Source organism: Pelodiscus sinensis, chromosome 15 (assembly GCF_049634645.1).
Source record: "Pelodiscus sinensis isolate JC-2024 chromosome 15, ASM4963464v1, whole genome shotgun sequence".
Lineage (NCBI taxonomy): Eukaryota > Metazoa > Chordata > Testudines > Trionychidae > Pelodiscus > Pelodiscus sinensis.
This window is the reverse complement of record NC_134725.1, coordinates 7,737,510-7,752,852: the sequence shown is the minus strand read 5'-3', so window position 1 is coordinate 7,752,852 and position 15,343 is coordinate 7,737,510. Positions and strand designations below refer to the sequence as shown.

Here is a 15,343-nt window from a genome sequence, read left to right as displayed (position 1 = left end):
GAGATGTCGCTCACGCAGCTTCCTTAGTGCCTGGCCCAGCCCAGTTGAGCTGGTGTGTTTCTGTGTTTCAGGATTGCGGGGTCTGATGCTGTCAGTCATGCTGGCCTCTCTCATGAGCTCCCTGACTTCCATTTTCAATAGTGCTAGCACGCTGTTCACCATGGACATCTACACCAGAATACGCACCCGGGCCTCGGAGAGAGAGCTCATGCTGGCTGGGAGGTAAGTGGGACTGCGCATTTCCCACCATTAGCAACCAACTACATCTGGGAGCCAGCACAAGTGTTCCTTTCGGAGTTCACCTTAATGACTTGAGGAATAGCCTTTCCCTGACTGCACGTGGTACAGCACTGACCTCTTGTGGCCCGACAGCTTCATCCCATGTGTGCCCTGGATATTCCATGGGGTAAGTGCCAAAATAAATCTGAGGCATCTATTCCCAACAGACATCACAGGAGATCTATTTAAATGTCATTCCAAGATTCTAGCTGGACAAAGCTACAGCATTGGTAATATTCACTAGTTGTACTTCTGATTTCTCTTTTCTTCTCTCTCTGCTGGTCTATTCATCGCTGTGTTTAGAGCTGAGGCTATGTCTACATGATCTTTCAGAAAAAGGTATGCACATTTTTCCGAAGAGGCTTTTCCGAAATTTGGCCTGTCTACAGTGGGCCAAATTTCAGAAAAGCCTCCTCTTTTGGAAGAGTCCTTCTTCCTCGTGGGAGGAGGAAGACAGGGCTTCTGAAAGAGCACGTCTGCTCTTCTGCTTTTTTTTTTTTGCGGAAGAGCAGACGCATTCCCTGTAGTGTACAGCCTGTAGTGTAGACATAGCCTGACTTATTATCATAGGTGATTGACATTGGGCAGAGTTCTCACATTGGGCTGACTGAGAGCTGATGGATCTGGTGAGAGCTTATTGCTGGTTTCTCTTTCCCCCAGTGCTGAAGGCTGGTCACTGTTATTTTGGCTGATGTTTTATTGCTGGTTGAATAGCACAATGAGGGTATGTCTACACTACCCTCCTAGTTCGAACTAGGAGGGTAATGTAGGCATACCACACTTGCAAATGAAGCCCAGGATTTGAATTTCCCGGGCTTCATTTGCATAAGCGGGGCGCCGCCATTTTTAAATCCCCGCTGGTTCGAACCCCGTGCAGCGCGGCCACACGGGGCTCGAACTAGGTAGTTCAGAATAGGAAATCTAGTCCGAACTACCTAGTTCGAGCCCCGTGTAGCCGCGCTGCACGGGGTTCGAACCAGCGGGGATTTAAAAATGGCGGCTCCCCGCTTATGCAAATGAAGCCTGGGAAATTCAAATCCCGGGCTTCATTTGCAAGTGTGGTATGCCTACATTACCCTCCTAGTTCGAATTAGCGGGGTAGTGTAGACATACCCTGAGCTGTTAAAATGCTGAGTGACTGTGATTTCTGTGTTTCTGATTGATGTTTATAAACAGGTGGCTAACAGATTATTTACTGGTTTTATTTACAGGTTATTTATCTTGGCTTTAATTGGTGTCAGCATCGCATGGATTCCTGTGGTGCAGTCAGCTCAGAGTGGGCAGCTCTTTGACTATATACAGTCTATCACCAGCTACCTGGGCCCACCCATTGCTGCTACCTTCCTGCTTGCCATCTTCTGTAAGCGGGTCAATGAGGAGGTGAGTACAGGCTAGAAGCAAAATCTCACAAAAGACACTTGTCTGTGCGCTGAGACAACAGCCCTTTCTTCGTCTCAATCCATTTTATTCTCAATGTCATCGAGACTGTTCCCACCAGAGCCCCGTGCCTGAAGTTCCAAAGTGTGGTGCTTGAGGGGCCCTTGGCTAAGTTGAGGATCCCTCATGCCCCCCTCCCATTACTTATTTGTAAATACGTATGGACTTTGTTGGACTTTATTGGCTCCTACACAGCTGTGTGGCTGGGGCCGCCTATTGTTTCACTGCGACTTGTGCTGAAGGAATACTTTTTGGGACACAGTGTTTTAATACAATCATCAAGGTTCTTCGTGGGTTCTGTAGACTTCAAACAAGGACAGGGAAAGTCCTATGGTTAAGTGGGAATTTCAGAGGAGGTGAGTACTCAAAAACTCCCTCAAAAGACAGTAGGAACTGCGTGCACAGCACCTGTGAAATTCTCTCCAATAATAGCTCTGTAGATCAGTTTCCTCACTTTTAATACAGAGGATACTTCCTTATTGCCCCAAGAAGATAAATGTATTAATTGAGCCCTACAAATCCATGGATATCTGCTTTATATCCATGGATATCTGCATCCTTGGATGTGGATAACCCCAGCTCTTTTGTGTGTATATGGATGCAGATACAAATGTTGTATCTAGAAACCTGCTAATTTGTGAATATCCACTTTATATTCACAGGTATCCACATCTGCAGCTCATTTTTGCAGATGCGTGTACAAATTTTGTATCCACCCAGGGCTCTAGTCATTAATGTTTATGAAAAGTTCAGATGCAATGGTGAGAAAAGCCAATGATAAATAATTTAACACTGTTTCCAGGTGGGGTTGGAGCTTTCTCGTTCTTCTTTGAGTGCTTGCTCATGTCCATTCCAGTTAGGTGTACGCACGCCATATGCATGGATTAAGCTTTTTCCCTTAGCAGTATCCATTGGACGAGCAGGGAGCCCCCTGAAGTGACGCTGCTATACCAGTGCAAATATAACCCTGCTGGCCCTCCACTCCCTGAGTTCCTTCTGAGCGCTTGACTTTACTGATAGTCTGACCCTTAGCTCTTTGTACAGTGTTTGTGTTAGTTGAAGTTGTTTGTTAGGCTTTGACTACACTGCAAGTTTTTGTGGCAGAAAATATGCTAATTAGGGACTCATTAGCATGAGTCGTGACATCATTAGCATATTTTCTGCCGATTCTTTTTGCGCAAAAGGGGTTTTTTGCACAAAACAGAGGGGCCTACACTGCTTCTTTTTGCGCAAAAACCATTTGCACAAAAAGAATTGGCAGAAAACATGCTAATGATATCACAATTCATGCTAATGAGTCCCTCATTAGCATATTCTCTGCTGTAAAAACTCGCAATGTAGACATAGCCCAAGTGTAAACAGTAGTTAATAGTTGATAGTTGTTTGTAGGGGAGTTTTCCCCCTTTGTCACTTCCCTCCTGGGGAGGGGATGCCTGGGCCCCATGGATTCAAGCCACACGTTAAGTGCCCTGCGGAGACTGGCATGACTCGTGCTTAAAGTGTCTAGGACAGGGGCGGCCCATGAGCCTAGGCAAACTAGGCAGTTGCCTAGGGCGCCGCCGGCCCAGGCGCCCGATGATGACGTCATAAGGTGTCGGGGCACCCCATGATTATGTCATGGCCATTGACGGCCGTGCAGGCAGGGGTGCCAATTGCACCTTCTGCCAGGGGTGCCAGCTGCAGCAGCTGGCCTCGGGCCGCTCCTGGTCTTGGGGAGTTCCATCACATAGACAGTAGCCAAATTCGCAGGAGCTTCAAATCAAGAAGCAAGCAGGAGCATGATTACAGATTGAAGCTTGTTCTGATGATGTCTGCTCTGCAACCAGCAGCACCGGGCCCGGCACCGACGGTGTGGAGTGCACCGGCTTTGGTGCATGAACCTTCATTGGCTCCGAGACCAACTGAGGAGACAATGAGAACAATGACCTCACCCTGATTTCAATCTCTGGTGCCGAGGAAGAAGAGCCAACACAGGGGCAGGTCCCTTCGAAGCATAGCCACAAAATGTGTCATTTGGAAGGGCACTGGCCAGCAACCCCACCTCTGGATGTTCCCGTGCCAACTAGGCACCAGTTGAGCACAACGCACAGAGGAAGTCTGGTGCCGAATGTAGTGATAGAGGAGGTCTGGCAGCCACCAAGTCCTGAAACTTTTGCCACAGCTCAAAATCTCATTGAGCTGATGGCATCACCGGGTGCTGATTCCATTTGCACCGGGGCATTGGAGCCTAGCCTGCGGGCTTCAAGACATCCGGGCTGACAAGAACACCTGCACTGGTTCCCCACCCTCTAGAGCCCGTCGGTGTAGCTGGTCATGAGTGCATCAGACACAGATTGGAGCACCCATCCTTCGACTCTCAGGACACAAGTTACGTGGACTCCTGCTGAGCGCTCTCATCTGTAAATGTCAGGGAGCTCAGGGCGGTCAGACTGGCCCAGCAAGTGTTTCTGTCTCACCTGAGACAGAAGGGGGTATCGGTGCCAACAGACAACACGACAGCAACGTATTATATCAACAAACAGGACGGTGCTCGCTCTTCTGTCCCATGCCAGGAAGCCCTGCTTCTCTGGGATTTCTGCATTGCCCATGATATCCAAATGGGAAACAAAATGTCTTAGCGGACAGACTCAGCAGGTCATTCAGGGCCCACGAATGGGCCATCATGAGGGACATTCTGGGAGATATCTTCCAGAGATGGGGTTATCCCCATCTGGACCAGTTGGCTTCCCAGGAGAACAGCAAAAGCCTGAGCTACTGCTCTTATCTAGGCCAGGGTCGGAGATTTCAAGGGGACGCTTTACAAGTGTAGTGGCCCAGCAACTCCTATACAAAAGGTTTCCCTTAATACGCAAGGTCCCCCCACTCCCACCCAGGGTCAGGAGGCTCAAGGCTTCAGTGATCATGGTAACACTGACGTGGCCTCGCCAACACTGGTTCCCTGCCCTGCTGGACCTAAAGGTAGAAGAACCAGTGATGCTGCCGTTAGCACCAGACCTAATTACTTAGGACCTAGGAGAGGGGTAGTTATGCCTCCTGAACCTGTCATCCCTCCACCGTGTGGGATAGAACGTTTGTGGTTAGCAGGGGCTGAACACCTCTGTTCCCAGGCTGTGAGGAGGATCATGTTGGAGAGGAGGAAGCCATCTACTAAGATTTTTATATAGATAGGACAAGAGAGTTCCATAGGTCATCACGACTCTTTATTTCCATAGCTGAGAGGATAAAGGACCTCCCAATATTGGCATAGTTTTTGTCCTCTTGGATCACATCCTGCATTAGAGCCTGCTATGACCCCCATTTACGGCCCACTCCACGAGGGCACAGGCCTCATTAACAGCCTTCACAGTGCATATGCCTACTCTATACATACCTTCACAAGCCATTATGCTATTGCGCAGCAGGCCAGAGATGATGTGGCCATTGGTAGGGATGTGTTTCAGTCCATGAGGTTTCTGACCCAACCTCCTGAGGTATTGCTTGGGAATCACCAGACTGGAATGGACCTGAGCAAGCACTTGAAGAAACGGTTACTTACCTCATAATTGTTGTTCTTCCAGATGTGTTGCTCATGTCCATTCCACATGCCACCCGCCTCCCCTTTGCCGGAGGATTCCGGCAAGAAGGAACTGAGGGGGTGAAAGGGTATGTATGGGCCAATATAGCAGCACCACTCCAGGGAGCTGCCTGGCAGGCCCACCGGATACTGCTAAGGGAAAAAAGCTCTGGTGTCTGTGCACGTGGTGCACGCACACCTACCTGGACTGGACATGAGCAACACATCGCAAAGAACAACAGTCATGAGGTAAGTAACCCTTTCTTACTTTGACTCCATTCTAAAACTCAGCTTCCTCTGGAGATTGATGAATCTACTACTAGCACTTATGCAGGGATGTTCCATTTCGTCACTGCTTGGCTGAACCTCAAATTAATGGCTTAAATCCTGAGGTCCTTATTCAGGGAAGTCTTCCATTGATTTCAGTTGGAATTTTGCCTAAGAATGGATTAAGAGCTACTAAGGCTCTCAGCATTTGGCTAAAAGTACAGTCTTAATTAGAATAAAGACTGGAAACAAATACAAGTCACAGTGATTTGAAGCACTAGCTGAATCAAAGACCAGTTTTTATTTAATATCCAAGATTAAACTTTTCATTAAAATTATTAACATCATAAACTGAGGTTCTGTTTATTTGTTCCAATATTTCTCTGTGATTTGTCCCTGACAATTTAATAATAGTTTAAAAATTTCATTTGAACTAGAAAATTTACAGCAGAATTTATACAGCCTGTCTCCGACTTACGAACTGCTTACAGACCAAGCAATTGGTCATAACTCAATTTTGTTCGTAAGTTGGACCCCATAGAGTTACACGCGACCATGCTGTTCGTAAGCGCAGATCGCGTTCGTAACTCGGGGTCCGCCATTTACGACACTTTTGGTCATAACTGCAAATGGTCGTAAGTGACCATTTGCAACTCGGGGACCGGCTGTAGTTCTGTACCACCATCATTAGTTATCTATTTTTTAGCCTATTGACCAAATTCACAGCTGGTCTAAATGTTTGCAATTCCTCTCAGGTCAATAAGGCTACATCTATTTACTTCAGAAACAAATTTGGCTCTGTATATTTAGTTTATGTGGTGTATGACATTCAGAATAGAGAGTGACAGAGTAAACAAACGGTTAAGAAGGACAGTGCTCTGAAGGTTCAAAAGTTTTGGTTCAGATAATGCTAAGTGCTCATCTGACATTTTGCAGAGTTCAAAACAACTTCAGTGTGAGCTGTGCTGTAGGGCAGAGGATTTTATTGTTTTCTTAAGTAAAGTCAGAAAGGACCTTTATGATCATCCAATCTGCATAACATAGGCCAAAGACATTACCTACGAGCTGGGGCAGGGCATACTTATAAGTTTTATTGACAAATGTCAAAGCAGGAGAAGATGTTTATTGGTCTGGATTGTAACTATTGTTCTTCAAGATGGGGGTGTACATATATTGCATCCAGGTGTGCATATACATGCCCAGTGCACTAAATCTGGGCATGCCTCACAGTACCCTTGGGGTGGTGCTGCCCCAGTCTGCCCACAATTTCGTCACAAAGGATATCAAAGATAGAGACTTTGATATAGAGGGGACAGAAGGCCGGTCATCCGATATGCATTTCCCTCCCCCACACCAAAGAACAAGTCACAGCACAGATAAGCATGTATTCTTCTTCGAATGATCGTAGACATGTATTCCACTCAGGTGACTCACAAGCAGCAATCATAGGTTGAACTTGGAATATATTTAAAGAGTAATAGCTGGGCTGCCATCCATCTGACGTAGATGAAGAGGCAATTGCATAACCCTCGGTAACAGTATGTATAGAAGACCAGGTAGCAGTGCTGCAAACGTTCAGCATTGAATCATCACTGATCAATGCTACTGACATCACTTGGGCCGTCACCAGATGAGCCCACAGTCATTGGGGTGGCAGGGTCTTAGCTACTTTGTATCAGATGGAATGCAGGAAGTTATCAATGGAAACCCAGAAATTTGTCCAGAAATCACCTGTCCCTTCATTTAGTCTGTATAGGAGACAGACAGATGAAACAATGCCCAAAGGGGCTTAATAAAGAAGGTTATTAATGCCTGAGGGTGCATCTACACTGCAATCTTAGCTCAAAATAAGCTATGCAATTAGAACTACACAAATTGTGTAGCTTATTTCGAGTGTATTTTGAAAGAGCTTATTTCGTCATTTGGCTCCTTCCCCTCTGTCAGACAAGTCAGCGAGACGGAACTGAGAAGGGGAGAGTTCGCAGGGCCTTATATTAGGTGCCATATTGTCGTCACTCCACGGGGTGCCCAGACCGACCATATTCTTAGGTGCTATGGTAAAAATCTTCTGGCTACTGTGCACATGCACACACACAAACACCTGATTGGAATGGACATGAATGACACATCTCGAAGAACAGTTAGGAAGGGCGAGCGGCCATATTTTTCACGGGTGTCGCAAGGTTAGTGTGGGGGCAGGGGGCAGTATTGCTCCCCTGGCTTCTGTTCACATGGAGGTGGCAGCACTGCCCACAGAGCCAAGCATCTGTAGAATGGTGGCTACTGCTGGGATCCCCACTCTGAAGGCAGAGTCGCTGTCGGAAGCAGCACAGAAGTAAGAGTGGCAATACCGTGGTCCCACAAAATAACCTTGTGATCCCCTCACAACTCCCTTTTGGGTCAGGCCCCCATTTGAGAAACACTAGTCCTCCCCTTTCCCCTGTGAAATCTGTACTACACAGGGTACGAGCATGCAAAAGACCAGATTTCACACTCCGCGATGCATTTTTCATGGCCATGAATTTGGTAGAGCCCTACAGATTGCATGGCTATTAAAAGAGAGTAGTGTATTTCTGTATCTTCAATGGCTCTTTGTGATCATTCATCCTGTCGCTTTCTTTCTTTTGTAGGGTGCTTTCTGGGGCTTGTTCTCTGGTCTGGTAGTTGGACTGGTTCGAATGATTGCAGAGTTTGCCTATGGTTCTGGCAGCTGTGTAAACCCCACCAGCTGTCCAAAGATCATTTGTGGAGTCCACTACCTGTACTTCGCTATAATCCTCTTTGGGATCTCCGCCATCATCATCCTGGTTATCTCGCTCATAACTGAACCCATTCCCGATGTACATGTGAGTATCATTGTCTCTTCTGTTCTTTTATTCCCACACTTGGTCCTTGAGATAGCGGAGCGCTATGAAACTTATCACTTTAATTTATACTTTTAAAATATGAATACACATATTCAACCCTAGAATTTAGAGCATGCATCTCTTATTGGGTCTCCCAGCTACTTGGGTTCTGATAGACAGAGACATGCAATCCATAGGACAGTTTGGGCCAGCTACCCCAGATCCCACTCTTTGGGGATCCTGGGCAGCCTGGGGGATTTCTGGGAGGAGCCTGGGGCTTGGGAAAGGCACAGAGTAGTGGCAGGGCTTGCGGAAGAGCAGGGGTGGAAAGAAGCAGAGTGGGGCAGGGTCTGTGGCAGATTGGGGGTTGTCCCGGGTCTTGCACCCTCCTAGAGATGGCCCTGTAGAGGAAAATTTTACATCTTCTCTAAAGGATTCCTTGTTTACGATATCCCTGGGAATGTAGTGCTCTTTGCTAGATAAACAGTGCTCTGGAGATTCTTCTGCAATCAGAAATACCTTGAAGACATTCTATATTGCAAAAATGTGAAATGATACTGGCATTTAACCCCTCAGAGCTACGAACAGTAGACTGTGCATTTTCTGTAGCATAGTGAAGATTTCAGGAATGCTGTTGTTTAGGAAGGGAAACAGTTATAGTCTTGTACGGCTGTGTTTAGACTACATCCCTCTGTCAGCGGAGGGATGTAAATAAAGCACTTTGAAAGTGCAAATGAAGCTGGGATTTAAATATCCCATGCTTCATTTGCATAATCACATAATGGCACTCTTTCAAAAAAGAGCTCTTTCGAAATTGGAACCGTAGTCTAGACGCAGTTCTTTTGAAAACGGGGTGTTTTTTTGAAAGATCCTGTAAACCTCATTTTGGATGTGTCTAGACTACAGGGGTTTTTTTTTGAAAAAAACTTCCCCTGCATCTAGACTGGCGCTGAGTTCTTTCGAAATTAAATCGAAAAAACACGGGGGGGGGGGGTTTCGACCGTGATAAACTTCATTTTACGAGGAAGAACACCTTTTTTCAAAAGTGCTCTTTCAAAAAAAGGTGTTCTTCGTGCATGCAAACAGGGCTTTTTCGAGAGAGAGCATCCAGACTGCCTGGGTGCTGTCTTTTAAAAAAGCAGCTCACTTTTTTAAAAGAAGTGGTTGCAGTCTAGATGCTCTCTTTCGAAAGAGGCTTGTAGTCTAGATGTAGCCTTTTTGAGGTCTACAGGCGCTTTCAAAAAAGCTCCCCATTTTCTAAAGAACTGCGTCTAGACTGTGGTTTCAATTTTGAAATAGAGCTTTTAGGAAAGAGCACCATTACATGATTATGCAAATGAAGCATGGGATATTTAAATCCCAGCTTCCTTTGCACTTTTGAAGTGCTTCATTTGCATCCCTCTGTCAACAGAGGGATGTAGTCTAGACGTAGCCCTACTGTACCTCCCTGCTCTTGTGGGATCCTTAGCAATCCCTGCAGAGTATGCAGCAAATGTTCATGACTCCTGAATCCTACCCCAATCTCATTGCTGGGCTCAGTGTTTGAAGGCTGAGGCTTTGTACTTGTGTTTCATGACAGCTCTATGGCTTGTGCTGGACCCTGCGGAACAGCAAGGAGCAGCGCATTGACCTGGATGCAGATGAGAGGATGGAGGAACCGGAGAGTAAAGAAGATGAATCAGGTGATTTCTGAATAAACTCCTGCTAAGTTTTGTACAGGTCATGAATGTATTTGAAGTCTCCAACTTAGTTCCTGAAGAAACAAGGAAGTGCTGAAAACAGATCCTGAAGGGCTAGTATGTGCAGAGAGTTAATACACTATTTTTTCACCACTGTCAGTCTGTGAGGCCTGGAAGTGAAATGAATTACATGATGGCAATCTAGTTCCCTGTTGATTTTTGTGCATAGCACAAAAGCCTTCATGCAATCAGGTGACAGGCACAGCGCTAAAACAAAGAGGGTGGTGGGGGTCTGGTGTGTTGGCAGAGATGTGTGTGGGTTTCAGGGGTGAAAGTAACATCAATTTCTTACAGATTCTATCCTATCACATCTTGCTGCTCTTGAAGAAATCTTAGGGAAGGAGGGGGGTTGTGATACCTCAGTATCTAAGAAATTTAAGTGTGGGGTGGAGTATGGGGGAACTCAGGGCAGAGGGTTAGAGTGGGGTGGAGGTACAGGAGTTAGGGGAGGGGGCTTGGGTTGTGGAGGTACAGGAATCACGGCTGGGGTGTATGAAGGCCTCAGGGCATAGGGTTTGGGTGTAAGAGGGACTCAAGACAGAGGATTGGGAGTGTGGGGGATGAAGGAGTCAGGGCAGAGAGGTATGAGGAGGGGTTGTGTGGGGAGTCAGGCCAGGGGGCTGTGTGTGTGTAAGGGTGAGTGTGGGGGAGAGGGCAGGAGTGCTAATTCAGGAGGGAGGGGGATGGGCTGCAGGCACACATACTGATTCCATGTATATACTAAGAAGAAGGCCTGAAACAAAGCCCATGTAGCACAGGCCTGGTTTGAGGCTGAGCTAACAATGGACAACGCTTGGCTAATATAAAGGAAAGCTAAGCTGTGAGCAAGAGGCAGACCCAGCTCACAGAACTTGGCATTAACAGGGCTGAGAGTCCAAAACAATAATTGGTAATAAGCCCAGGTGCAGAACAGTCGTAAGTTGAAAGCACATGGTACCAGCAGGTCATTAAAAAAGACCGTGGTACCCACACTCCCCACAGTCATAGACCCAGGTTCAGGAAAGGGTCTAAAATGACAATATGATGGATAGAGACGATCTAATCAAACCACAAGGTACAGAGCGATGGGCTGTATCTAAGTAGAGTCAGATCTAAGTAACTGATGCGTGCAATGGTTCAGTAGTGTCTATTGACAACTATGACTATACTTCGCTCTACAATAAACCTGGCTGGGCACCTTCGATTCTTATCTGGTTTGTGGTCTTTGGAGGCTCTCTCAGGGTCTGCTGTGGTGATTAATTGCACAAGTTAACACGACACACATCGTTGAGCACACATGCAGGCAGGAGACCTGTCTACATTGGTGACCTGTCTACATCCTGACCTACTACATTGGTGACCCTACTATAATGTGTATTGATTTTTCCTGCTTCCTGTGACTAGGGAGCAAGGGGAAAGTGCAGAGCCTTCTGCATTCCTCTCGCTCCTGGCTGTCCAGGGGAGGGGCAGACCCATATGTGCAGCGGCAGCCCCCCACAAGTACTCAAAATAGCTGTGGAGGGAGAAGAAGCTTAGTGCTAGGACAGTCCTGGAGTGGGGGACGCCCCCAGTCAGCGCATCTAACCTGCCCAAATGCCTGTTGCAGAGCACGGCAGCCTGCAGGAAGCTGGGAGCCAGACTGGGAGCACCCTATCCTCCCACCACAGCTGAGTGACCCAGCTGGCCAGCTGCTCCCCAAAGTGCTGCACTGGGGTGTATTGGCTTACGTTCTCCTCTGGGGGGCCTTACATCTGAAAGGACAGAATGAAGACACAACTGGAAATGGGTGTGTAGGGGTCAGGATTGCAACAGCAAAGGTGGTGCACAGCAGGGTACAGATACTTTCCCAGAACTGCTTTGGGGAAACTTGCACAAAACTCTGCCTGGATCCAGGCTTTGATACCAGGTGTCACTGAATTCAGCCATTCAATAAAAAGAAAAAATACAAACCCATAGTGAATAAGTAGAGAGAAACCTGCACTCAGAGTTGCTTCTCAGTTTTAGGCTGAAGAGTCAGGGCCGGAGATTCTAGCCTGCTATGGCTTCTGTGCACCATGTTAATGCAGGACAAAACTGCCTTCAGTCAGAAAAGAAATAGCTGATGAAAATCCAGAAGGGATCTCTTTGCCTGCAGAAAATGGAAACTGCCTCCTGTGCAGAGCTCCTGCTCTCACCTCACTTGGTATAAGAGGCAGAGGGAGCAAGGCATATTGAGGAAGAAAAGTAACTGTGGCTGCCCCTGATGCTAATGGCTCCCTGTGGTCCTCCTCCTGTGTCCCCAGCTCTCATGTGGCACAAAGCAACAGGAAGTGTAGTAGGAGAGGGCGAGGGCATGAGATCTGGCAATTGCAGTGTACCCAGCACTTTTCAATCCTGTCACAAAATCATGGATATTGAAGTATTTATAAGGGGCTTGAATCAGCTTAGTGAGTCTTAGCATTTGTGAGCTACCAGCAGTTACAGCTAAATCATTGAGAACTGGGAACAAACTGTTTTTCTTCAAGTAGATGCTGCAGACACATATTCCACATAAGAAGTATGCGCACCCAGCACAGCGGAGCTAGAGCTGGAGAAATTTGCCTAGTAATGCCTGCAGGAGGATGGTGCTAGTGCAGGGGTGGGCAAATACCGGCCCGTGAGCCAGATCCAGTCCACCAGGGTTAGCTGTTGGCAGGCCCCATTACCACCGTATTTATCTGCACCTCCACAGGTACAGGGATCACAGCTCCCGTTGGCTGCAGATGGCTTTTCCTGGCCATTGGGAGCTGTGATTGCCCCTGCCTGTGGACATTCAGGTAAATATAGCGGCAGCAGCCTACCAGGGGCTAACCCTAGTGCACCGCTGCCGTTTTATTGCCCACCTCTGTGCTAGTGCCTGCTGGCTTCAGGAGGCAGGGCTGCACGACTCTCCTCGGCACCTTCTTACAACATGTGGCTGGAGTCTGAGCTCACTGTGCTTTCTCTCGGTCACAGAAGGAGATGAAGAACAAGGCTGGTTGAAGAAGGCCTACAACTGGTTCTGTGGCTTCGATCAGCAAAAAGAGCCCAAACTGAGCAAAGAGGAGCAGGAAGCAATACAGAAGAAACTGACTGACACGTCTGAGGAGCCATTCTGGAGAAAAGTTATGAACATGAATGGTATCTTTCTGTTGGCTGTGGCTGTATTCTGTCATGCCTTCTTTGCATAAATATGACCTTGTGCTGCAGAGTTTTTATGAAATTCTCGTTCTAGATCTTTTTCCTTTTGATTTTGCACTGTATTCTTCAAAAGATAAACAACACTACTGTAGAAACATGTATCAGATTCATAAGCTGAGATGGAAATAATTAAATTGATTTATTCATTGTTGTTTTTAGAAGTTAGTGAAACTAGTCTGATTTCTAAGCCTCTTTTTCCTTACTTTTTCTACAGTGATCCCATTTTTTTAGTTCAATTATATGAAGGGCTATGCTATAGATTCAAAATAAACGAATCCTTTCAAAATGTAGGCTGACTTATATAAGTTCCCTATACATGACATTTTATTGATGTATTCCTTCCATACTTAAGCTATTTTAATAGAATCTTTCTGCCTTTTCACTATTACACATGGTATACTATTTTTCAGTGGACTTGTTCCTCTCTACTCTGTATTCACTCTTTTTCCTAAGTTAAATATGACCCTCCCCAATAGCATCTGAGTTTAACTTTTGTATTCGTGTGGCTTGAGTTAGTTTGAAATTAGGCAAAACAAGTCTGGTCAGCCCTGATAAGAGTTATGTTTATGCATGACTCTTCGGCTGCGTCTAGACTGGCATGATTTTCTGCTAATGCTTTTAACGGAAAAGTTTTAACGTTAAAAGCATTTGCCGAAACGAGCGTCTAGATTGGCACGGATGCTTTTGCGCAAAAGCACTTTTTGTGGAAAAGCATCCGTGCCAATCTAGACGCGGTTTTGCACAAGAAAGCCCCGATCGCCATTTTCGCCATCGGGGCTTATTTGCGCAAAACAGTCCTCCTCTGTCTACACTGGCCCTCTTGCGCAAAAGCATTTACGCAAGAGGGCTTATCCCTGAGTGGGAGCATCATAGTATTTGTTCAAGAACACTGAAAATCTTACATTAGATCATCAGTATTCTTGTGCAAATTCAAGTGGCCAGTGTAGACAGCTGGCAAGTTTTTCTGCAAAAGCAACTGCTTTTGCGGAAAAACTTGCCAGTCTAGACGCAGCCTTCAAGATTAACTTTAAAAGTTCCAACATACACTGTGTATTTGGTTTTAATATATAATTATTCTTGAATGTGAAAGTTCTTTTCATAAAAATTATATTCTGGTTGGTTTTGATTCCCCAGCATGATTTGTCAAAGTTAGTGTCCGTTTCTATTTCTATTTACTGTAGACTTTTTATAAAGAGGGACCTAATGTACTCTTATTTCCTCTTTTTGGTAAGTGGATTTACCACCTAATTCTTTATCATGGGTGAATGTTTTAAGCATCGGAACATTGGCGTTGTATCTTGCTTCCAAGTACACAAAGTCATTACAGTATTTTTCTTGCCAAATTATGAAACTTCCTTCTCTGACAAGTTCACTAGAAATTTCATTCATGCCATGAATAAGACTGTTTCCCCAAGGAAAGTAGTCAGTGTCCTGACACCATTTAAAGCGCTCCAGTTATCCTTACCTTATTCTCAGTTGACATAGCTAATCTGGACCACAATTCTTTGTTGCCTTGTTATGTACTACAATGTCTTATACAGTTAAGAGTAACATGCATCTCACCTACCTGCAGTAATGGACAGCATGGTGAACTGTGCTACAACATGTAATAGACCAGTCAATATGGTCTTTTTGTAAATCCCTATAACTTTCATCACACTGTGCTGCTGTTTCACAGTCTGTTGCTACTTCAGATTATTGCCTAGCAGAATGTCCTTTCCTCTTGCAGCTGCAATATGATCCTCAGTATAATTCTGTTTCCATGCATGCACATGACAGAGTGCCAAATCAAATCTAAATCCTAATGCAAACTGTTCTTGTAATGAATACAGCAGCAGGGAGCATCGTAAGTCAGCACTCTATTGTGCCATGGAATTCATTATATTTCCCCGTGAAGCTTGAATGTACAATTTTTTTTCCTAATGTATCTGGGGTCCACAAAGTGAAGAGACAGACATGGGAAAATATAAAACGTAGCTGAAATCAAATCAGTTCAGTGCTGCTCAGATGCCCACGTCTAGGGGTCTACAGCTTTTCATATAGTG

General features: G+C 45.9%; 1 protein-coding gene across 1 annotated transcript in view; it reads left to right on the top strand.

Moving 5' to 3' along the window:
* The window catches only part of LOC102461558 (sodium/glucose cotransporter 1-like), a 55,607-nt gene extending 42,151 nt beyond the window's left edge, over positions 1 to 13,456 (top strand). Inside the window, exons 11-15 of the mRNA XM_006125425.4 lie at positions 72 to 222; positions 1,491 to 1,659; positions 8,167 to 8,382; positions 9,962 to 10,064; positions 13,074 to 13,456. Coding sequence (XP_006125487.2) covers positions 72 to 222; positions 1,491 to 1,659; positions 8,167 to 8,382; positions 9,962 to 10,064; positions 13,074 to 13,288 — 854 coding nt within the window. The 3' untranslated portion in view covers positions 13,289 to 13,456. The remainder of the gene's footprint in view (positions 1 to 71; positions 223 to 1,490; positions 1,660 to 8,166; positions 8,383 to 9,961; positions 10,065 to 13,073) is intronic.
* Positions 13,457 to 15,343: the final 1,887 nt, after the last annotated feature.